Source organism: Scheffersomyces coipomensis (genome assembly GCF_036884675.1).
Source record: "Scheffersomyces coipomensis strain NRRL Y-17651 chromosome Unknown DFJ63scaffold_3, whole genome shotgun sequence".
Classification (NCBI taxonomy): domain Eukaryota; kingdom Fungi; phylum Ascomycota; class Pichiomycetes; order Serinales; family Debaryomycetaceae; genus Scheffersomyces; species Scheffersomyces coipomensis.
In genome coordinates, this window is record NW_027042894.1 from 686928 (window position 1) to 709919 (window position 22992).

The 22992-nt window shown below is 31.6% G+C and overlaps 9 protein-coding genes across 9 annotated transcripts; 4 read left to right on the forward strand and 5 right to left on the reverse strand. All coding sequences in view use genetic code 12, as the record gives it.

The window, feature by feature from the left end:
• Window positions 1–27: 27 nt before the first annotated feature.
• Window positions 28–1422, reverse strand: MAS1 (Mas1p; the record flags this gene model as incomplete). The annotated part of the gene is made up of 1 exon (XM_064904984.1): window positions 28–1422. The coding sequence occupies one exon, from the start codon at window positions 1420–1422 to the stop codon at window positions 28–30; it is 1395 nt and encodes a 464-aa protein (XP_064762506.1).
• Window positions 1423–1472: 50 nt separating this feature from the next.
• DFJ63DRAFT_105973 (uncharacterized protein) lies at window positions 1473–3054 on the forward strand. Its single transcript, XM_064903196.1, has one exon. It carries the CDS (start codon window positions 1690–1692, stop codon window positions 2998–3000), a length of 1311 nt encoding a protein of 436 aa, XP_064762507.1. The 5' UTR covers window positions 1473–1689; the 3' UTR covers window positions 3001–3054.
• A 55-nt stretch (window positions 3055–3109) lies between these two features.
• Window positions 3110–4567, reverse strand: EHD3 (mitochondrial 37S ribosomal protein mS47; the record flags this gene model as incomplete). The annotated part of the gene is made up of 1 exon (XM_064904905.1): window positions 3110–4567. One exon carries the CDS (start codon window positions 4565–4567, stop codon window positions 3110–3112), a length of 1458 nt encoding a protein of 485 aa, XP_064762508.1.
• Window positions 4568–4917: 350 nt separating this feature from the next.
• On the reverse strand, window positions 4918–7150 carry DFJ63DRAFT_107185 (uncharacterized protein). The gene is made up of 2 exons (XM_064903197.1): window positions 5807–7150; window positions 4918–5776 (listed from the first exon to the last, which is right to left on the reverse strand). The coding sequence occupies exons 1-2, from the start codon at window positions 6978–6980 to the stop codon at window positions 5181–5183; spliced, it is 1770 nt and encodes a 589-aa protein (XP_064762509.1). The 5' UTR covers window positions 6981–7150; the 3' UTR covers window positions 4918–5180.
• A 1-nt stretch (window position 7151) lies between these two features.
• On the reverse strand, window positions 7152–8498 carry SEC62 (Sec63 complex subunit). The gene has a single exon (XM_064903186.1). It carries the CDS (start codon window positions 8160–8162, stop codon window positions 7245–7247), a length of 918 nt encoding a protein of 305 aa, XP_064762510.1. The 5' UTR covers window positions 8163–8498; the 3' UTR covers window positions 7152–7244.
• Window positions 8354–9929, reverse strand: RLI1 (Fe-S cluster-binding ribosome biosynthesis protein; the record flags this gene model as incomplete). The annotated part of the gene is made up of 2 exons (XM_064907595.1): window positions 8354–8466; window positions 9035–9929. The coding sequence occupies 2 exons, from the start codon at window positions 9927–9929 to the stop codon at window positions 8426–8428; spliced, it is 936 nt and encodes a 311-aa protein (XP_064762511.1). The 3' UTR covers window positions 8354–8425.
• Window positions 9930–12724: 2795 nt separating this feature from the next.
• On the forward strand, window positions 12725–17128 carry DFJ63DRAFT_286786 (chromatin-remodeling ATPase; the record flags this gene model as incomplete). The annotated part of the gene is made up of 2 exons (XM_064905003.1): window positions 12725–16289; window positions 16431–17128. 2 exons carry the CDS (start codon window positions 12725–12727, stop codon window positions 17126–17128), a joined length of 4263 nt encoding a protein of 1420 aa, XP_064762512.1.
• A 313-nt stretch (window positions 17129–17441) lies between these two features.
• On the forward strand, window positions 17442–19940 carry DFJ63DRAFT_104702 (polyadenylate-binding protein). Its single transcript, XM_064903189.1, has one exon. The coding sequence runs from the start codon at window positions 17756–17758 to the stop codon at window positions 19697–19699; it is 1944 nt and encodes a 647-aa protein (XP_064762513.1). The 5' UTR covers window positions 17442–17755; the 3' UTR covers window positions 19700–19940.
• A 14-nt stretch (window positions 19941–19954) lies between these two features.
• Window positions 19955–22971, forward strand: TPS2 (trehalose-phosphatase). The gene has a single exon (XM_064906932.1). It carries the CDS (start codon window positions 20196–20198, stop codon window positions 22824–22826), a length of 2631 nt encoding a protein of 876 aa, XP_064762514.1. The 5' UTR covers window positions 19955–20195; the 3' UTR covers window positions 22827–22971.
• Window positions 22972–22992: the final 21 nt, after the last annotated feature.

Here is a 22992-nt window from a genome sequence, read left to right on the forward strand (position 1 = left end):
GTACAATTTTTATTAATAATAGAGTATTTATAAGGACATTCCCTTTGTAAGGTATTCATGAGATGGTAAATTTTTAACGTTACCAATGGCAGAAACTGCAATTGGTTTATCTTTTAATCTGTAATTAGCCCAGTCAACCACATCTTGTTTGGTGATTGATTCGACTCTTTCGAAAACTTCTTCTGGTGATAATCTGAATCCAGTATTGACTAATTGTCTACCGATATCTTCAGCAATAGCAGTTGAATCATCTAATGCTAACACTAAAGAAGCTTTTAATTGAGCTTTTGATCTTTCTACCTCTTCATCAGTTATTTTACCTGATTTTAATCTTGCCCATTCTTGGAAAACAGCATCAACAAATAATTTTAAATCAGCATCTTTATCAGCTGAAAAGTAAACACCCATTAATCCAGTATCAGCATAAGAAGTAGTGTAAGCCATATAATTATTGGCCACAGGGGTATTATTTGGACCACCTAAGGCAGCAGTGACAGCAAGAGGAGATGGAGAGTTGGAACCAATACCAACAGATCTATCCCAAGTACCGACAATACCATTTGCAACTGATGCAGTAAAGAAATCTGGGGCAGACCAACTTACACCTTCAACAGCTAAGGCACAATGAGTAGTTGGTAATGAATCATCTTGAATTCTAATTTCATCACCATAAAAGATAGGTAAATCTTCACCATTTTGTTTGAATGGTACTTCTGATTGTTTAATGTTACCGAAATATTTTTCTGCCTTTTCCACTAACTCATTATGATCAACACATCCAACTCCTATTAAAGCCATTCTATCACCTTTATAATTGGTAGTGATATAGTTGACTAAATCATTACGATCAATAGTTTTAATTAATTCTCTTGGGCCTAAGATAGTTCTACCAAGATCTTGGTTTCTATAAGCAACAGCATGTAAGTGGTCAAATACCACTTCATCAAACATTTTATCAACTTCATCACTTTCTTGTAAGATAACATGTCTTTCATTCTCTATGGCTCTTTCTTCCAACTTTGACTTGGTTAAAAGATCACTTAAGATATCCACATTTTGATCAATATCCTTGGAAAGACATTTAGTATAATAAACTGTGTTTTCTCTAGAAGTATAAGCATTGATTTGAGATCCTAAATTTTCAATTTCTAATTCTAAATTAGCTTGACTTCTTCTATTGGTACCTTTGAATGCTAAATGTTCTAAGAAATGAGCAGTACCACTATTCTTAGGATTATCAGCTCTTGAACCAGCATTAATCCAAACACCAACTGTTGCAGTTCTAGTTCCTGGCATAACTTCACTTGCCACAGTTAAACCATTTCTTAATACAGAAGTTTGGAAAGTTGGAATAGGAGCAGTCTGAAGATACCTTTGGAACAGCCTAAGTGTATTTTTCTTCGTTATAGTCCTTCTTATCATTGTATCTAGATGTGTCTTGTTGAAATGAAAAGAAACAGTTAACTTCCCTTCTCTTCACCTACCATTAAATTTGATTAATCATATATTCAATTTGGTCTAGATGCAGTTAATGTCGCTTCTCTTCGGCGACATTTTCTATTCACGCGACATTTTACATTTATGGTGTATGGATTTTTTTTCAACAAGTATCAACAAACTGATTGAATTGAGGTTTGAAATAGGCAACCAAAGGTTAGAAGAATATAAGAAGAACATAAGATAAGAACAATGGCCTATACATCCCCAGCAGTGGTTATAGACAATGGGTCATATACTACAAAGGCAGGTTTTGCTCTGGAAGACTTACCATCATTAGTGTTCAATTCCAATTATTCTATCGATCCTAATAACCCAGAATCATTTGTGATTGGTGATGAAGAGATCGATAGTCAACCTGAGAATGAAATCATGACCTTATTGGATAATGGGATCATCTATGACTTTGATCATATAGTTAAGAATTGGGAATATGTATATAATAATGTTGATAGTCATTCATCAATTGATTCAAAGGAATATCCATTAGTTATGACTGAACAATCATGGAATACATCAAAGAATAAATTAGCCACTACTCAAATTGTGTTTGAGAATTTTGAAGTTCCTATATTTTCCTTAGTGAAATCACCATTATCACAATTATACCGTGCTGGTAAATCAACTGGTATAGTGATTGATATTGGTTCGTCTGTGGCCAGTGTGACACCAATATTGGATGGTATAATTCAAAATAAATCAAGTTTCCATTCCAAATATGCTGGTGATTTCGTCAACTTACATGTGTTGAACTATTTACAAACCAAAACTAGTATTGAAAGTTTATTACCTTCAAGTTATGCTAAAGCCAGTGAACCATTTAAGCATTATTATACCAGTCATAATGTCTTACAAGAATATAAGAACTTATCAATGAATTTCCAATTAAAACATTTCCAATTAGATAATCAATCTCATATTAGTGTTGATGATTCACCAAACTTATTACTTAACGTTATAAATCCAACCTTACATAAATTACCAAACATAACTTTACCAGAAGCCACTCCTGATAAACCAAACACTCATGGTATAGTAAACTTAGTATTCTTTGCTTTAAAGAGTTTACAACATACTTTATTACCTGCCAATAATGAATCATCCTCATCTCATAACAAATACGCTAAATTCACAGAAATATTTAAAGAATTATTAGGAAATATTTTAATTACTGGTGGTTCATCAAATTTAAATGGTTTACCCGAAAAGATTTTAAATGATCTTAGACTTTCAATTCAAGAAGTTTATTCAGGTTATGCATTCATATATAACGTTCAAACCATAAGACATTCATCCAGTGCTGATCCATCTAATGAGATTTGGGATAGACAATTTGGTAGTTGGTTAGGTGCATGTAATTTAGCTAATATGTTAAATGATGTTTCCAATAATGAAGAAGGTATTGAATCTAACAGTGTCAAGATCGCCTTAGATAATTGGTTTGTTACTAAAGCTGATTATGAAGAGTTGGGTGAAGATTTAATTGTCGAAAAGTTTAAGTAGAGAGAGAAATTATGTATTATTAATAATAAAAGCTGTATTGTATTTTTTTGTTTGCCTAATGTCGTTTTTTTGTTCTATGTACAATAAATAAATCTATTCTAGTTGATCATTAATCTTTCCATGATACATATTTGTTATCATATTTAGAAGCTTCACCATGTAATTCCAAGATTTGGTTAACTTTAAATTCAATTCCTAATTTGTTATTAGTATGTTTAGAAAAGAATTTAGCTACTTCGGTTGGAGTTGGTAAGTAAGATCTACCTGAACCATCATTACCAGTGATATAATCAGCCACTTGTTGGTTTGAAGGTAAACCCATATGATGAGGATAATTTTTGAAATCAACTCCAAAGAATGGATTGATTAATGGATTAGCTAAGTCAATAGCGGTCTTCATAGATGAGTTTAAGATTGATTTGACGAATTCATCATTGACATTTGCATCATGCCATTGAGGGAATGAAGGAGATTTTATCTTATTGATTAATTTATGAGATACACCTAAAACGAAATCATTTTTACCAGCTGGGATATTCATGATATTAGTAGCGGCGACTAATTCTTGTTTGAATTGTTCCTTGATAGTGTTTTTTTCTCCTAATTTTAATAATTCATAAGCAATAGTAAGAGAACTTAATGGTTTGATACTTAATCTTTTAAGTAAATGTTTGGAAAATTCACTTCCTTCATTTTCTAAGAATTTAATGGAATCATTGATGGATGGTTGAGAAAATGCTTCTTTGATAACTAAACGATCAGCAATTGAAAGGGGTGATTTATAATCTTCAGGTAATTTATTTTCACTGAATTCTTCAATGGCTTGATTAACTTGAGCGAAATATTCTGATTGATGAGTTAAAACATCATTGGTGACGGTTTTGATATCGTTTATAACTGGAGGTTGTAAATTTGATAATCTGTTGATTAAATGAGGTAATTTTTCAGAATGAATGTAATGAGTTGCAAAACCTGCTAAATAAGCATCTAACCCATTTAAGATTTCACCAGTTAAAGCATAATAATACCCTAATTTATCATCTAATTTAGGTAAGAAGAAAGTAGTACCCACATCAGGGAAGAAACCAATATCCATTTCTGGCATGGCTAATTTAGTCTTTTCAGTAGCAATTCTAAATGGAGCATGAACTGATAAACCAACACCTCCACCCATAGTGATACCATCCATAAGGGCAACATATGGTTTATTATAAGTAGAAATAAGATAATTCAAGTTATATTCTTGTTGGAAGAAGTCACTACCATATCCTGGATTACCTTCCAAGATTTGAACGGCACATTCAGCCACATCACCTCCAGCGCATAATCCTTTTGGAGAATCAGAAGTTAAAATGACAACATTATTAGATGATGATTTCGAGTATTCAAGTAAACGAGGAGTGATCAAATTGACCATCTTAGTGTTCAATGAGTTCAATTTCTTATGTCTATTCAAATTAATGATTCTAGCAGAGTTCTTGTTTTGAAACAACACCACATCTGGTTCTTGATTGGAGGTTGTTGCACTGGTGGCATTGTTACTGAGTGATGATGAAGAAGATACCATTCTTTTGGATGTACCGACACTTGCTGTTAATAATACTGATGCAGATCTTCGTCCTATTATAGATGGTCTGAAACTAGATCTTAACATTACAGAAATAGGAAATAATGGAAAAATTGGATAAATGGAATTTAATGATGGTTTTATATACACTTTTGATATTGAAGTGGGGATGTGAACTCTGAACTGTTCTGGATCGATCCTCAAATGGCTTTTCCACGGGAAAATTTTTTATTGGCGACTGTGAAAAAAAATGTCTGGGTGTTTGGTGTGGTTAAGTATTGGTGTATGGATGTAATTGGCTATAGTATTTTATAATTATTGATTTATATTAATAATTCAGTATAAGATGATTAAATATTATGTTTTATATGGGTATTACTGATATAATTGAATCATTCAAGACTATTTTGAACCAATTTGATCATGTTTTGGTCAAGTTACGATGAATTCAAGTTTCGGAGATTCGATCTCACAACGGAAAACTGGGGTAAAAATAAACGTAGAACTGAAAATATCAAATTAAAACCTATAAAATTATATAATTATATATATATAAAAACCTAAAACCTATATATGTGCTCTGTATTCCCAGAACTTCCTTCCCTTACTTTCCCTAAATCATATTATATTGATTAATTAAATAACACTCTTCTCTCTTTTCTTCTTCGTGTTCTTCACCTTTGCTACCATTCAGATGATGATGGTGATGATGATGTTTACGATAATTTGGTAATTGATATTGATAGAATATACCCGTTTGATAACTGGCTAATAATATCAACAGATTATTAAACCCAATCTCAACTCTATTATTTGTATCATGACGATGTGATTGCAGTTGAAACAGATCTTCTAAATCTTGATGATGCAGATAATGAGGTGGAGTATACTCTGGTAATTTAATATAAGCAAATGATCTTCTTGGTGGTTCCCAAATTAAATTATCAAAATAATCCTTATAGGGTAATTTCTTAATAATTGATTTAGTATATTGATTATTAATTAACTTTTTAGTTTGCTTTAACGTAGCAAAACTAAAATATGAACTTGATTTACCATTACTTTCATTATCTTTATTGGAAGCTTGAGGTGTCGCTTGTGTTGGTTTGGATAATAATAAATTAGCTAAATTCTCATTCAAATCTTCCGATGATCTACTACTTGATTCACCACCATCATCACCTGCTCCACCACCTTCATTATCACTATCTTCATCATTATCATCGTCATCGTCATGACCTCCTTCATCATTATGAGATTCATCTGAATCATCCAATTTAAAAAAATGAATCGTATTACTTTCAGATCCACATCCTAATATCCTATTATCAGAATTAAAACTTAAAGCATTAATCTTAGCAAGATTATGACCTCTTCTTAAACTTAAAACTTGAGAAATTCTTAATGTTTCATTATTACTATCTTCTTGAATTGTAAATACTCTAATAATAGTTCCCTTAATAGATGCACTTGCAATCTTATCATTAGAGATTGATATCTTCCCAATGGCTGAATTATGAGCTTTAAAGATTAATTTGGGCTTTAAAGCTATGGTATCATAAACTATAATCCAACCTTGACTATCTTTCTTTAAATCATCAAGAGTTATATTTGATTTTTTGGCAAGATGATGATCTTTAGAAGTATACACAATCAATGAATCCAAATTATTATTGATAATGGTCGAATCACTTGGTTTTAATAATGGAGTTGAAGGAGTTGAATTACTTCTAGATGGAGAATTCCCATTTCCACCACCATTTGAAGCTAATGGTTCAGCATTAAATAAATCGGTTTGATCATTTATGGCTGAGATTGGTAATACAAGATAAGACCTTTCATCATTACTTGAACATAAATCACCGATTAGCTCCGAAGTGGTATTGGTAGTATCATTGAAATATGAATTAATATCAAGAATCTTTATTAATCTAACACAACTTAAATCATAAATGTAAATTTGACCAATTTCCAAAAATACAAGTAATCTCTTTCGATTTAATTTGATATTAATGATATTAGAACTAAAATTTAATTCACAAATCTTTAAATTCTGCTTTAAATTGTATATTTTTAAAACTCGTTTCCCTAACTTATTGTTTGAATCTGGAATGATAATAGTTAATGATGTAGAGAACAACATCTTCAAATATGCAGTAGGATACCCTACTTCATCGCCATCACCATTTCCATCGATACTCAATCCAGCTAAACTACCAGCTCTCAGTCGTATCCCATTATTGATATTGGTTTCTTCTTCAATTGAATTCGATATCGATCGCTTTATCCCTCCTTGATTAGAAGCGTAAAACTCTCCAAACGGTTCACAATTAAATATCTTATGATACTCTGAAGTCGATAACGATATACATGAGTAATCCTGATTGAATGATAAGTCGTTAATAAGCACCATATCGTCGTAACTGATGTTTGACTGAGTTTAATGATAATCAATTTGGTTGCCTAATTCTGTTAATTACACCTCTCTTCTTTTTTATGATGTAGTCACTTTTTTTTAGGTCTGTGTAAACGCGCTTTTATTCTGCTAAACATTGCCTAATTAGGAAGTCTACAACCAGTACTGTAAATTCTATATATATAACTTTAATTCATGTATTATACTGCAAATATTATTACTTAGATGATGATGGTATCTATATAGAATAATTAGGGACATCTATTCTTCGTCAACTTCTTCTAATACAGCTCTACGTTTGGTAGTAGCTGATCCATTAGCTACAACGTTAGCACCACTAGAAGTGGTGTTACTGGCACTTGAGACTGATTCACTTGGAGTAGCAGCAGCAGTTTCACCACTAGCACTGGCTTTACTCTTTTTTGATTTCTTCTTTTTTGGTTCTTCCCATCCATAAAGAGGTTGGAAACTTTCAATGACTCCACAATCTTCAAATAAATTAGGAAATAACCAGAAAGGTTTTGGTAATGCCACTAAGGAAATAACATACAAGATCAATCTAACAATAGCAACAACAAAGAATAATCCAATCAAGCCCAATGCTGCCATTGATAAATACCAAACCCCTCTCTTCATAAAATATGGCCATAATGGGAATAAAATAACAGTAAATACTCCAATCACAGCTAAGATACTATATAATAATTGAAATGGATTTGGTTTAGCATATAACCAACCATAATAAGCATCAGGATCAAGAAAGGCCTTTTCACCCTTGGTTAAGGTTGGCTTAGTCTTATTTGGTTTCCATCCTCTTTTAGCTTTGATTTCAGCATAATGTAATTTATTAATAGGAATAATTAATTGATTTTGAATCAATAATATTAATACTCTTTGAGCTTCGGCATCATCATTGATGGGAATCAAACCATTTCTAGGATTAGCTTGACGAGTCTTATAATCTTCACTTAATAAAGCTCTATTCAAACGTTTGTATCTAAAAAATGACATATCTCTTTCATTATCCATCAACCCAACTCTTTGTTTCAAGATTGGATTCTGAAACAAATAATTGGCGATATTTACAGCCACTGGACTTCTTTGATTTGTGGTTTGAACTTGTTCAACACCAGGTTGAGCACCAGGATGGGCATGTTGCGGTGGTGCAAGCTGACTCATCTTTCACTTGATTGTATTGATTGTAAAGTTGTAAGGGTAATAGAAGTTAAAAGAATCTAACAGAACAGCAGCCAAACTTTTTTTTTCAACGCTGTTTTGGTTGACAGTGCACTTTTTTTCAAATTGATCTGGTGAAAAATTTAGTTTTACGCTAATAACTTTTTGCTATGTTTCAATTATATTAGATTAATAAATAGGGTATATATACTAGTAGCTTAAATACATATCTATAAAATGAGAAGAGCGGGCGACGTAGCCAAGAGTCATACCATCCAAATATTTAAACTATTACCATACATATATCCTGTTCAAACAAAAGGGGAAAGAGAGAGAGATTGAATTTAGAGAATCGAAGTTGAGAGATCAAAGTAGAATGCGGTGGAACGCGAGAGAAGATGGAATTGGTATGCTTACTAAAAGGAGGAAACAACTGAGCATCCATATTCCATGAAAAATGGTTTGTTTGATGAACAAGGAAAGACTATTGTCTGATATATGTAGTATGGAATAATGACTAAGGAACGTCGTAAACTTTCCAATTTAAAATTGGAACACTAATGTACAAGTGAAGGAGAATAAGAAACCAATTTGATTGATGATTTCTTAATGATGAAAAAGTATGATAACCCAAGAATGAAATGAAATGACTAAAATTTGGAATTGCAAAGTTCTTCACAATCCAGTACTATCCAAGAAGAAATAATTTCCTGAAGATTTTTGTTCTTTATCCATTTGAGAATCTTTCTTATTAATTCTTGGTCTATAAGAATTTGGATCTCTTCTAAATGTAACATTTAAATTCTTTAAGAATCTATTACAACCAGTTAATAATGATTCTGGAGCTAAAGCTTTAGCATTAATAGATGGTTGACCTTCAAAGACAATAACTCTATCAGCTAAATAAGTGGCCATAATGAAATCATGTTCTACCACAAAGGCAGCTTTCTTAGCATGTAAAATAAATCTTCTAATCACTTTAGAACAAATAATACGTTGTTCAGAATCTAAGTAAGCAGAAGGTTCATCAATAAGATAAATATCAGCTGGAACCCCTAAAGCTAATACAATAGCAACTCTTTGTAATTCCCCACCCGATAAAGTTTTAACTTCATTATCTAAGATATCTTCAATTTTTAATGGTTTAACCACATCAGTTTGAAATTGAGGATGTAAGAATGATGCTCTAATTTTTTTAAAGAATAATTGTCTAACAGTACCAGGGAATTTTGGAGCAATTTTTTGAGGTTTGAATGAAATATTTAATTTTGGCATTTGAACTCCGTCATCAGGAGCTATTAAACCAGCTAATAATCTACAGAATGTAGTCTTACCAGTACCATTTTCACCCATCATAACTAAAATTTCTGAATTTGTAAAATCACCAGTTTCAACGGTTAATTTGAATTCACCTTGAGTTTTAACAAGATTTGGATAAGTCATAGCATTTGATTTATCTAAGATTAAACCTTCAGCAGCATCAGCTAATCTAAATTGTAATGATTCAGTTCTAAATCTCATATTTTCCGTTGGAATATGACCATCTAAAAAGATATTGATACCTTCTCTAACTGATGATGGTAATGAAACAACCCCATAAACTGAAGCAGCACCATATAAAATACAAACGAAATCGGAAAGATAATCTAAAACGGATAAATCATGTTCCACACAAATAATATAAGTAGTAGCAGATAATAAAGATCTAATAACTTCAGCAGCTCTTAATCTTTGTTTAACATCTAAATATGAAGATGGTTCATCGAACATATAAACACTGAAATCTTGAACACATGTAACCCCTAAAGCAAATCTTTGTAATTCACCCCCTGATAATTGTTCAATTTCTCTATCTAAAATATGTCCTAATTCCAATACTTTTAATAAATAATCATAATGTTCAGTTCTTTCTAATCTAGCTTTTAAGATTCCACCAACGGTTTTAACTTTTGATTTAGCTAATGATTGAGGAATACTATCCACATATTGAGGTTTAATAATAGCTTTCATATCATCTTCCAATATTTTAGTAAAATAATTTTGTAATTCAGAACCTCTGAAATATCTTATAATTTCTTGCCAATCAGGAGGATTATCATATCTACCTAAATTTGGCTTTTGTCTACCAGCTAAGATCTTTAAGGCGGTGGATTTACCAATACCATTTGAACCTACTAAACCTAAGACTTGACCTGGTCTTGGAGTTGGTAATCTATGTAATTTAAATGAATTAGCAGAATATCTATGAGTAGTTTCTGATTCTAAATTGGTTGGTAAATTAATAATTTGAATGGCATCGAATGGACATTTCTTAACACAAATACCACACCCAATACATAAATTTTCTGAAATAAAAGCAATCTTTGATGCTGGTGTAACTTCAATACATAATTTACCAGTTTTAACCACTGGACAACCTTTACGACATTCTTGTCTACACTTTTTAGGTTTACACCTATCAGTGTTGACAATAGCAATTCTTGTTCCCTTATCTGACATTGGATATTGAATGTAATACTCTCTTTAAAGGAAGTTTGATTTGAATATATGATACAAGTTATTCTACCTTCAAATGGAGTTTTAGATTTGAGGTTTATGTTTTGATGTAAAAATAAATTTTTTTTTTCGTTTGTATGCAGGAATTCATCAGATGGCTAATATTAGGGATCAAATTTACACTGAGATTAAAGGTTATAAGATATATAAGACGCGGTTACATACGAGTAAATCTGAGTATAGGATTACTAAATAACACTAAATGATTGGGTTAGCTAAGGGTAACAAAAGGTATAAGATTGATAGAGCTTATGGTAACTAATTAATATGAAATGAATGGTAGTTGTAGTACTATGTTAGAGCTAATGTTATAAATGTTATAGCATTGTCAAATTGACACTATATAATTTGAAACATATTAAGTCATCACTCTATTCATTTCTTAACTAACTATATTGTAACATGGTTAGACAGTTATAGTTATAATTAACTCTGAAACAAGACTTGTACTAAAACGCACGACCTTTTTCATTCCGGGTAACTCTTATTGAAAAAAGTCGTGCGTGGATTGACAAAATATATCCCATTAAGAAATAAAAAGGGATCAATTTCCACAAAAATTATAAATTAAAAAAAAACGGCCAATTGCTATCAAATTGTTATGTTTAACTATAGAATTATGGTTTAATCGATCAATCATTCAATGATGTATATCATCAGAAGTAAGTATGCTGACACATGTGACAATCATGTGATGGATTAGATCAATCTTGCATTGATTAAATCAGTTGCTTTGATTGATTCATCACTATGTTGTTTATGGCCTTGTTGTCCATAACAATGGAGGAGAAATCCCAGATTTCATTCCTTGTTAACTATGGTTGCAACCAATTTTTTTGCAATCTTTATATGAGCTATTCCATTATTGATCGATTCATGATCTTTCAAGATTGTTTGATTCGTTGTATTCAATCATATTTTGATTGATGCTATCATTGTGTTTTCTAGATGGTTGTCAATTTTTTTTTTTTGATTTTTGTTGGCTGGTGTTAACTATGGTGTTGCCAGGAAAAATGCTGTTGGTATATCGTTGGTGGTTGGAAAAAGTTGCTTGAATCTGATAATAACGTTGTTGTCTTTAAGTTTGGTTTTCTTCTTCTTTGAATAATGCTTTTATTCATTTATCATCTGTACTTGATATATTACTGGTTAATGTTTTCATATACGTTTGATGTTGACTACTGAATTTATGATAACTACTATTGTTGGCTGCAAAATTGTCATGAGGTTCTATCTAGACCAATTGATCACTTCCTTTCAATCACCGTTCACGTTCCTTCCCTTCCGACTCCATCTCCATTCTGCCACCCATTTTTTTTTTTTGCTATTGGAATTAACATACTCATGTATTGACCTGTTGAATGAACCCTTTATCATCCTTAATTTATAGTTTATAGATTTGAATATAAGTCACTCTTCCATCCATTCCAAATTATCATATTAAAAACTTTTGTAATTCATTTCCTTTAACATTCTACATAGTTAAACTTTATAAAATTAAATTCTTGTCGTTGTTGTCGTTGTCGTCGGTTTTTTCCCTCCTCCCTGTTTTTTTTTCTTACTTTTTTAAAAAGTAATCTTTTTACGCCTAAATCGATCACACATTTACAACATTATATCACCCATCATACAAGATCCATATCATATAGTGGATAAGTTGAATCAAGGAAATCCTTACTGATATTGACAATTGTGGTGGTTCAAATCCAGACTTGAAATAGTGCCATATTGATCAATTCAACTTTGGTTTTTCAAAAGGACTGTCATTTTTTTTATATTATTATTCTAATCGTTGTAACTCTATAATTTTGAAGAGTTATTACTTGGGTAATATCGGATCATTGTTTATTGATACCGTTATATATAGACTGATATCTTTGATTGTTCATTACAAAGATATATCATCCCGAACTTTACATAGTTAACATACTATTTTTTTCTTCATTTCATTACATTAATATTTTCCAATCAATCAATCATATCAACCCATATAATACAGATAAATCATCATGGTGAAGCCTATTGTGCCTGAAGAAGCAGAACTCAATCCTGAATTGTATGGATTAAGAAGATCTACTAGAGAGAGAAGAGTAGCTACATTGGTAGAAAGTGACGAAGAAGATTATGATATTCCAAAGAGGAAGAAAAAGAAAGTGGATCGTAACTTTGATGAAGATGAGAGTGAAGGCGACGATGAAGGGGAAGAAGAAGATGAAGCAAGTGAAGATGATGATGAGTTTGTTGATTCAGGATACGTCAAGAAAAAGAAATTGAAAACAAAGTCATCTTCAATGAAATCAAAATATTCACATACTCCAAAAAGATCAACAACTCCAAGCTTACCAGCAGAAATAAGATTCTCATCTAGAAATAGTAAAACTGTAAATTATAATGTCGATTATGATAATGATGATGATTTATTAGAAAGTGATGGCGAAGTTGATAGATCCATGGAAGATGATGATGATGAAAATGGTGATTATTACTATTATCAACAAGCTAATGAACCTGAAAATGAAAGAGGGGTCGATTTAGTAATGGATCATAAATTAAATGAAGATAACGCTGAACAAACAGGAGATGCTAAATTAGATTATTTATTTAAAATAAAATGGTCAGATGCTTCCCATTTACATAATACTTGGGAGAAATGGTCAATCTTGAAAGATTTTAAAGGATTTAGAAAAGTGGAAAATTATATTAAACAATTCATTTTATCGGATCAAGAAATCAGAAATGATCCTTTAACTACAAGAGAAGATATTGAAGCTATGGATATCGAAAGAGAAAGAAAAAGAGATGAACAAGAAGAATATTGTCAAGTGGAAAGAATTGTGGAAAGTGAAAGAATTGAAACTGATAATGGGGAATCTAAATTACAATATTTTGTAAAATGGAGAAGACTTTATTATGATGAATGTTCTTGGGAAGATGGTGAAGAAATTGCGAGAATCTCTCCTGAACAGGTTTCAAAATATCAACAACGTCTTAAATCTAAAATCTTACCTAATTTATCGGCAAATTATCCTATGTCTCAACGTCCAAGATTTGAAAAATTGGTCAAACAACCTGTATTCATTAAAAATGGGGAATTAAGAGATTTCCAATTGACAGGGTTAAATTGGATGGCCTTTTTATGGTCAAGAAATGAAAATGGTATTTTGGCCGATGAAATGGGTTTAGGTAAAACCGTTCAAACTATTGCATTCTTATCATGGTTAATCTATGCTAGAAGACAGAATGGTCCTCATATAGTGGTAGTACCTTTATCAACTGTACCTGCTTGGCAAGAAACTTTTGAGAAATGGGCTCCTGATGTTAATTGTCTTTATTATTTAGGTAATACTCAAGCAAGAAAGACAATTAGAGATTATGAATTTTATAATGCTAACGGGAAAATAAAATTTAATGTTTTATTAACTACTTATGAATATATTTTAAAGGATAGATCAGAATTAGGATCTGTTAAATGGCAATTCTTAGCTGTTGATGAAGCTCATAGATTAAAGAATGCCGAATCTTCATTATATGAATCATTAAGAGGATTTAAGGTTTCAAATAGATTATTGATTACTGGTACACCATTACAAAACAATATGAAAGAATTAGCTGCATTATGTGATTTCCTTATGCCCGGTAAGTTCAGTATTGAACAAGAAATTGATTTTGAAACTCCTGATGAAGAACAAGAATTATATATTAAAGATTTACAAAAGAAAATTCAACCGTTTATATTAAGAAGATTAAAGAAAGATGTGGAAAAGTCCTTGCCTTCTAAGACTGAACGTATTTTAAGAGTTGAATTATCAGATATGCAAACGGAATATTATAAAAATATCATTACTAAGAATTATTCTGCTTTAAATGCTGGTAATAAAGGGGCTCAAATTTCATTATTAAATGTCATGAGTGAATTGAAAAAAGCCTCCAATCATCCTTACTTATTCGATGGTGCTGAAGATCGTGTGTTAGCTAAGGCGGGTTCTGCTTCCAGAGATAATATCTTAAGAGGTATTATTATGTCATCTGGTAAAATGGTATTATTAGAACAATTATTAACAAGATTGAAAAAGGAAGGTCATCGTGTCTTAATTTTCAGTCAAATGGTAAGATTATTAGATATTCTTGGAGATTATTTATCTATTAAAGGGTATCAATTTCAAAGATTAGATGGTGGTATACCGTCTGCCCAAAGAAGAATCTCCATCGATCATTTCAATGCTCCTGATTCCAAAGATTTTTGTTTCCTTTTAAGTACTAGAGCTGGTGGGTTAGGTATTAATTTAATGACGGCTGATACTGTTATTATATTTGATTCAGATTGGAATCCTCAAGCTGATTTACAAGCCATGGCTCGTGCTCATAGAATTGGTCAAAAGAATCATGTATCAGTGTATAGATTTGTTAGTAAAGATACCGTTGAAGAACAAATTTTAGAAAGAGCTAGAAAAAAGATGATTTTAGAATATGCTATTATTTCATTAGGTATAACTGATCCAAATGCTAAGAAGAGTAAAGCTGAACCATCTACTGAACAATTGAGTCAAATTTTAAAATTCGGGGCTGGAAATATGTTTCATGCTAATGATAATCAAAAGAAATTAGAAGGTTTGAATTTAGATGATGTTTTAAGTCATGCAGAAGAACATGTTACAACTCCTGATCTTGGAGAATCTAATTTAGGTTCTGAAGAATTCTTAAAACAATTTGAAGTTACTGATTATAAAGCTGATGTGGAATGGGATGATATTATTCCACAAGAAGAATTATCTAAATTGAAAGATGATGAAAAGAGAAAAGCTGATGAAGAATATTTACAACAACAAATTGCCATGTATTCAAGAAGAAAAGCAGCTGTACGTAAATTTGAAAATGGATCAGTCGCTCCTAGTGATATTGAAGATGATGATGAAGATCTGTCATCTTCAAGTAGACCAAGAAGAAGAAATGCTGGTGATCATCAATTATCCGAAAAGGAAATCAGAGGTATTTATAGATCTATTTTAAGATTAGGTGATTTAACTGGTAAATGGGAACAATTAGTGGAAGAAGGTAGTATTACTAATAAGAATCCTGTATTAGTTAAACATGCTTATAATGAAATCATCAATACTGCTAGAGAGTTAGTTAAAGAAGAAGAAGCAAGAAGAACTAAAGCTTTAGCTGAATTAGAAAAGAAAGCTTTAGAACAAAAGAATAATAATGAATCTAATACCACTGCACTTTGGATTGCAAAGAAAAAGGAAAAGAAAGCGGTATTATTTGAATATCAAGGTGTTAAGAATATTAATGCTGAATTAGTATTAAGTAGGCCTATTGATATGAAAGTTTTAGAAGCTTTAATTCCAAAGGAGAATCCAACAGCATTTATCTTACCAAGACATCCAAAACAAGTTTCCGCTTGGTCATGTGAATGGAGTCCAAAGGATGATGCTAAGTTATTAGTAGGTGTATTTAAGTTTGGGTATGGATCATGGTTACAAATTAGAGATGATCCAATTTTAGGATTACAAAATAAGTTATTCTTAGAGAATGTTCCTGCAGTAGCTGGAAGTCAAGCTAATGGATCATCCAGTAGTGCACATCCTCTTAGTAAAGAAGTTGAATCTAGACCTAAACTTGAAAATGAAAAGGAGAATGAAAATGGTGACGTTAAGAAAGAAGATGGTGAAACCAATGGAGATGCTACTGCTAATAATAATGCTGATGAAAAAGAGAAATCTAGTAAGGATAAAACTAAGAAAGTACCTGGAGCTGTTCATTTAGGTAGAAGAGTTGATTATTTGTTTGCATTATTAAGAGAAGATGATGAACCAGGTAATTCAACTCCAAGTAGTGGAGCTATTCCTAAGAAGAGAATTAGAAAACCAAAAGCTGAGCCAACAGTTTCTAATCCTACTACTTCTACTAAAGTTAAGAAATTATCTACCAAATCTCAATCACCTGAACTTTCATTAAAGAAGATATTACCCAAGAAACCAAGTCATAAACATTCACCAGTAACTTCCAGTAACAATTCACCTAGACTTGATAATCATGGTCACCCTCATCATATCAAAATCAAACATGAAACTAATGAACAACATAATGATTTAGAGTATGATAGTTTGGATGAAGGTGTTTGTAAAGTATCATTAAAACCAGTATCTAAATCTTTAATCAGATTACATAAAGGTAATAAAGGTCTTGATAAACATGAATGGGCTAGTATATTAAGAAAAGAATTAGTTACGATTGGAGATCATATTGAACAAGTATTAAAACCAAAGAAAGATGATGTTGAAAGAGCCAAATTAAACAAACATTTATGGTCCTATGCTGGACTTTATTGGCCAGCAAAAGTACCAAGTAAAAAGATTAATGATATGTATAATAGAGTCAAGGGTCAAACCTCAACCACTTCCCTGAAGTGATATAACTGACTTGTACATAGTAACAAGTATTATATAATAACTTTTAATAAATTTATACTAATTGACAATTGAATCCCTGTAGATATTGAATCCATGTAGGCTCATACCGTGTCATACCATGATCATATCGTACCATATATATTTATATCTTACCATTCACTCCATTTGCTGCAAAAATGAGCGGTCGTGCATTTGTGTCCAAAATCCCCGATCCAAAATCCGGGTAAACCTTAAGATTCCCCTTAATCCTCTGTCTCATCTCTTCGTTCAGTTAGAGCTCCCTCTATTTGTGAAAGGAAATTTTCTGCTACAATTATGTGCAGGACGTGATAATTTTCCAAAATTATCAAACATCAAAAAAAAAAAATTTTTTTTCGAAATGGGTCTAACCAGTTATGTTTTTGAATCAGATCAAACAACTCCCACCCCTCCAACCCCTAAAACTATATTTTTAAAGGTTATTTTGTTTTAAGAAAGGACTAGTTCTTATTGAAATAAAATATATAAAAAACTCCCAAAAAAAATATAAAAAAAACAACCTCTTTTGTATCTACAAATAGGTCAAATCATATTTATAAAATCTAAAAAAAAATACCCCAACCCCCCCTCCAAATCCTTCTTCCCAAGATGTCTGCTGCTGACGCTATTCAAGAATCTTTAGAAAAGTTAAACATTGATTCTGCTGCTGCCCCAGCTACTGAAGATGCTGCTGCTGCTCCTGTAGCCGCTGCCGCTGGTACTTCTGCTCCTGTTGAAGGTGAAGAACAAGGTGACGCTTCTGCTGTTGCTGATAGTTCTGCTTCTTTATATGTTGGTGAATTGAACTTAAACATTAATGAAGCCACTTTATTTGAAATCTTTTCTCCAATCGGTCAAGTTTCATCCATTAGAGTTTGTCGTGATGCTATTTCTAAAAAATCTTTAGGTTATGCTTATGTTAATTATCATAAACTTGATGATGGTGAAAAAGCTATTGAAGATTTAAACTATACTCTTATTGAAGGTAGACCATGTAGAATTATGTGGTCTCAAAGAGATCCTTCTGCTAGAAGAACTGGTGATGGTAATATCTTTATTAAAAACTTACATCCTGCTATTGATAATAAAGCTTTACATGATACCTTTTCTGCTTTTGGTAAAATCTTATCTTGTAAGGTTGCCACTGATGATTTAGGTCAATCTAAATGTTTTGGTTTTGTTCATTATGAAACTGCTGAAGCTGCTGAAGCTGCCATTGAAAATGTTAACGGTATGTTATTAAATGATCGTGAAGTTTTCGTTGGTAAACATATCTCCAAAAAAGATCGTGAATCTAAATTTGAAGAAATGAAAGCTAACTTCACTAATGTTTATGTTAAAAACATTGATTTAGAATTTTCTGATGAAGAATTTAAAACTTTATTTGAAGCTTATGGTAGAATTAATTCTATTTATTTAGAAAAAGATAATGAAGGTAAATCTAAAGGTTTTGGTTTTGTTGATTTCGCTGAACATCAATCTGCTTCTAAAGCTGTTGATGAATTAAATGATAAAGAAATTAATGGTCAAAAGATTTATGTTGGTAGAGCTCAAAAAAAGAGAGAAAGAATTGAAGAATTAAAAAAACAATATGAATCAACTAGATTAGAAAAATTATCTAAATATCAAGGTGTTAATTTATTTGTTAAGAATTTAGATGAAACTGTTGATTCTGAAAAATTAGAAGAAGAATTTAAACCATTTGGTTCAATTACTTCTGCTAGAGTTATGGTTGATGAAGCTGGTAAATCTAAGGGTTTTGGTTTTGTTTGTTTCTCAACTCCAGAAGAAGCTACCAAAGCCATTACTGAAATGAATCAAAGAATGTTTGTTGGTAAACCATTATATGTTGCTTTAGCTCAAAGAAAAGATGTTAGAAGATCTCAATTAGAACAACAAATTCAAGCTAGAAATCAAATGAGAATGCAAAATGCTGCTGCTACCGGAGGTATTCCAGGTCAATTCATTCCACCAATGTTTTATGGTCAACAAGGTTTTTTCCCTCCAAATGGTAGAGGTAATGCTCCATTCCCAGGTCCAAATCCTCAAATGATGATGAGAAGAAATCAACCATTTGGTGGACCAGAACAATGGGCTAGACCAGGACCAAATGGTCAACCAGTTCCAGTTTATGGATTACCACCTCAAGGTTATCCAGATTTCAACAATGGTCAACAACAACAACAAGTCCGTCAAAACAGAGGTGGATATTTCCCAAACAACCGTGGTCAACAACAACAACAACAACAACAAAAGGGTGGTAGACCACAAAGAGATTTAGGTGCTATTCTTGCAAGTGCTCCACCTGATCAACATAAAAGAATTTTAGGTGAAGAATTATATCCTAAGGTTGTTTCTACTGGTAAAGCTCAAGGTCCAGAAGCTGCTGGTAAAATTACTGGTATGATGTTAGATTTAGATAATCAAGAAATCTTAGCTTTATTAGAAGATGATGAATTATTTAACAGTCATTTTGAAGATGCTTTAACTGCTTTTGAAGAATATAAAAAATCTGAAGCTGGTGCCGGATCTGAAATCCCAGCTTCTGAATAAATGGATTAGCTAATTCCATTTATTTTGAAATTTTCTTTTTAAGAACATATGATTATAAAGGTTAAGAGGAAGACTTTAATTAGTCTTTTTGTTTTTCTAATACTTTATCAATCTATTTTCTTGTGTATTCTATTTTTTTAACTTATATAAATGTAATATTTTCCATTCAATTGGAAAGTAAGGGTTTATGGATTTATTTTATATATACAAACATATAAAAATAGGAAAAAAATTTGAAAAATTTATATAAAATTGACGTTATACAATTGTAGTTGCAAATATGACATCAGATGGTTGTTGTTCCCCCAAAAATGGCTTCTAGAATAATGGGCGGGTGTGTATATAAGACTTTCCTGTATATAGCTGCACTGACCTAATTCCCTTTATCACATACTTCAAATCGACAATTGGAACAATAGATGAACAACTGTTATCATCTACAACAGATTTGATTGGATTTTAACAGACATTGATAGTGATAGTGAATCGTCTGAGAATGTCTGAACTTGATCAATTGTTTGCTTATCCTAGTGATGTGCCTCCAATTTCACCTAAGGATGCTAATTCAAAGCTTAAACTTTCAGGAAGAGTATTAAATATCATGTCATCATTACCAACTCAAATTTATAATAATTTCGATTATAAGACTGGAGAACATAATTGGTATGTGGAGTCTGTGAGAGGGAATTCTGCTTTGTATTCATCTCATTTCTTTCTTGATCAACATACTGATTGGGAATCTCATTTGATTGCTTGGACAGGAGAAATTATTAGTAAATCATCAAATCATAATAATCAGGATAGTAAAGGAGTTACTGATCTTGATGAATCGCTTTATTTAGATGATAAGGAGAAATTGGAAGTGGAAAAGAAAGTTCGAACTTCATGTAAATCAGAAAATGTTCATCCTGTATGGTTATTAAGAAAAGATCAACATAGATGGAGAAAATATGCTGAAGATGTATTATGGCCTGTATTTCATTATATTCAAGGTCAACCATCTGATGGAAAGGCTGAGGCGGAAGCATGGCATGATTATGTCAAATTCAATGAAGTTTATTTCAATCGAATTAAAACTATCTATAAACCAGGGGATATAATATGGATTCATGATTATTATTTATTTTTATTACCTCAATTATTAAGAATGGAATTCCCTGATGCTTATATTGGTTTATACGTTCATGTTCCATTCCCTTCATCGGAATATTTCAGATGTCTTAGTAAAAGAAGTCAATTATTAGATGGAATGTTAGGAGCTGATAAAATTGGGTTTCAAAGTGATTCATTCCAAAGACATTTCTTATCGTGTGCAGCTCGTTTATTAGGGTATGATGTTACTGCTAATGAAGTATTAGCTTATGGTACAGCTATATCAGTTGAAACATTACCGATTGGAATTGATACTAAGAAGATTGCTCATGATGCTTTCCAAAGTGGTATTGAAGATAAAGTTAATGCTCTTCGAGAAATTTATCATGATAAGAAGATTATTGTTGGTAGAGATAGATTGGATAAAGTTAGAGGAGTAGCTCAAAAATTACAAGCGTTTGAAATGTTCTTACAAATGTATCCTGAATGGAGAGATAAAGTGGTGTTGATTCAAGTTTCAAGTCCAGGTTATTCTCATAGTGGTAAGGTTGAAAAAGATGTGGCTGAATTAGTTAATCATATTAATAGTGAATATGGTAATTTGAATTATACTCCTGTATTACATTATCAAATGAGAATTGATAAAGACGAATATTTTGCTTTATTAAGAGTAGCAGATTTAGCTTTAATTACTTCCGTAAGAGATGGTATGAGTACAACTGCTTTAGAATTTGTCATTTGTCAAGAAAAGAATAGTTCTCCTTTAATCTTATCTGAATTCACTGGTACATCTTCTGTATTAACTGAATCTATCTTAGTTAATCCTTGGGATTCAGTTGGAATTGCTAAGACTATTAATGATTGTTTTAATATGTCGGAAGGTCACAAACAAAGTTTACAACAAAGATTATATAAACAAGCTACCACCAATACCATTCAAACATGGACCATTGAGTTCTTAACTCATTTGTTGAATCATGTGGGTCAAACTCATCAATCTCATTATATTCCATCTTTGAATCGTCCTTTATTATTAAACAACTATAAAAATAGTAAAAGAAGATTATTCTTATTTGATTATGATGGAACATTAACTCCTATTGTGAAGGATCCAGCGGCTGCTATACCATCATCAAGATTAAATGATATTTTAGATGCTCTTTCAGCTGATCCAAGAAATCAAATTTGGGTTATATCAGGTAGAGATCAAGCATTTTTAGATAAATGGTTAGGATCATACAATATTGGTCTTAGTGCAGAACATGGATGTTTTATGAAAGATATTGGATCAAATGAATGGGTTAATTTAGCGGAATCCTTTGATATGTCATGGCAACAAAAAGTTGAAGATGTATTTAAATTTTATACTGAACGTACTCCAGGTACTCATATTGAAAAGAAAAAAGTAGCTTTAACTTGGCATTATAGACGTGCTGATCCTGAATTAGGTTCATTCCAAGCTACTTTATGTTATAATCAATTGATTGCTACAGTTGCTCAACAATATGAAGTTGAAATTATGGAAGGTAAAGCCAATATTGAAGTTCGTCCTAAATTCCTTAATAAAGGTGAGATTGTTAAACGATTAGCTTTAAATCCTCATGGAGCAAAACAAGATACTCATCCTGTAACAAAGACAAAGAAAGATGTCCCATTAGATGAATTACCTGATTTCATGTTATGTCTTGGAGATGATTTAACTGATGAGGATATGTTCCGATCCTTAAAAGATATTGAAAGTGAATGGCAATTAAATGAATTACCCAAGAATGAATATGGTACATATGGAGTTTATCCCGTAGCTGTTGGACCAGCTTCAAAGAAAACCATCGCCACCTCCCATTTGAATGAACCATCTCAAGTATTAGAAACTTTAGGTTTATTAACTGGTCAAGTCTCTATTTTTGAAAGTGCAGGATCAATTGATTTAGATGATAGAGGCCATGTAACCAATAGTGAATCATCCGAAAGATCAAAGAGTGCTATCAAAGCAGCATCCATAAGAAGAAAGGATAAATTGAAAGAAAAGGTTTAATTGGGTTATTCTTTGGTTCAGAGTTAATAGTTTTTATTGGATAGTCTAATTTTTGGTTCTCTTAACGTATTTATTTTTATCACATTTATTTTTATAACTTATAACGAAATATACCAAATCTATATATATATATATATATGCCGATATCTTGATATGTCTCTCTCGT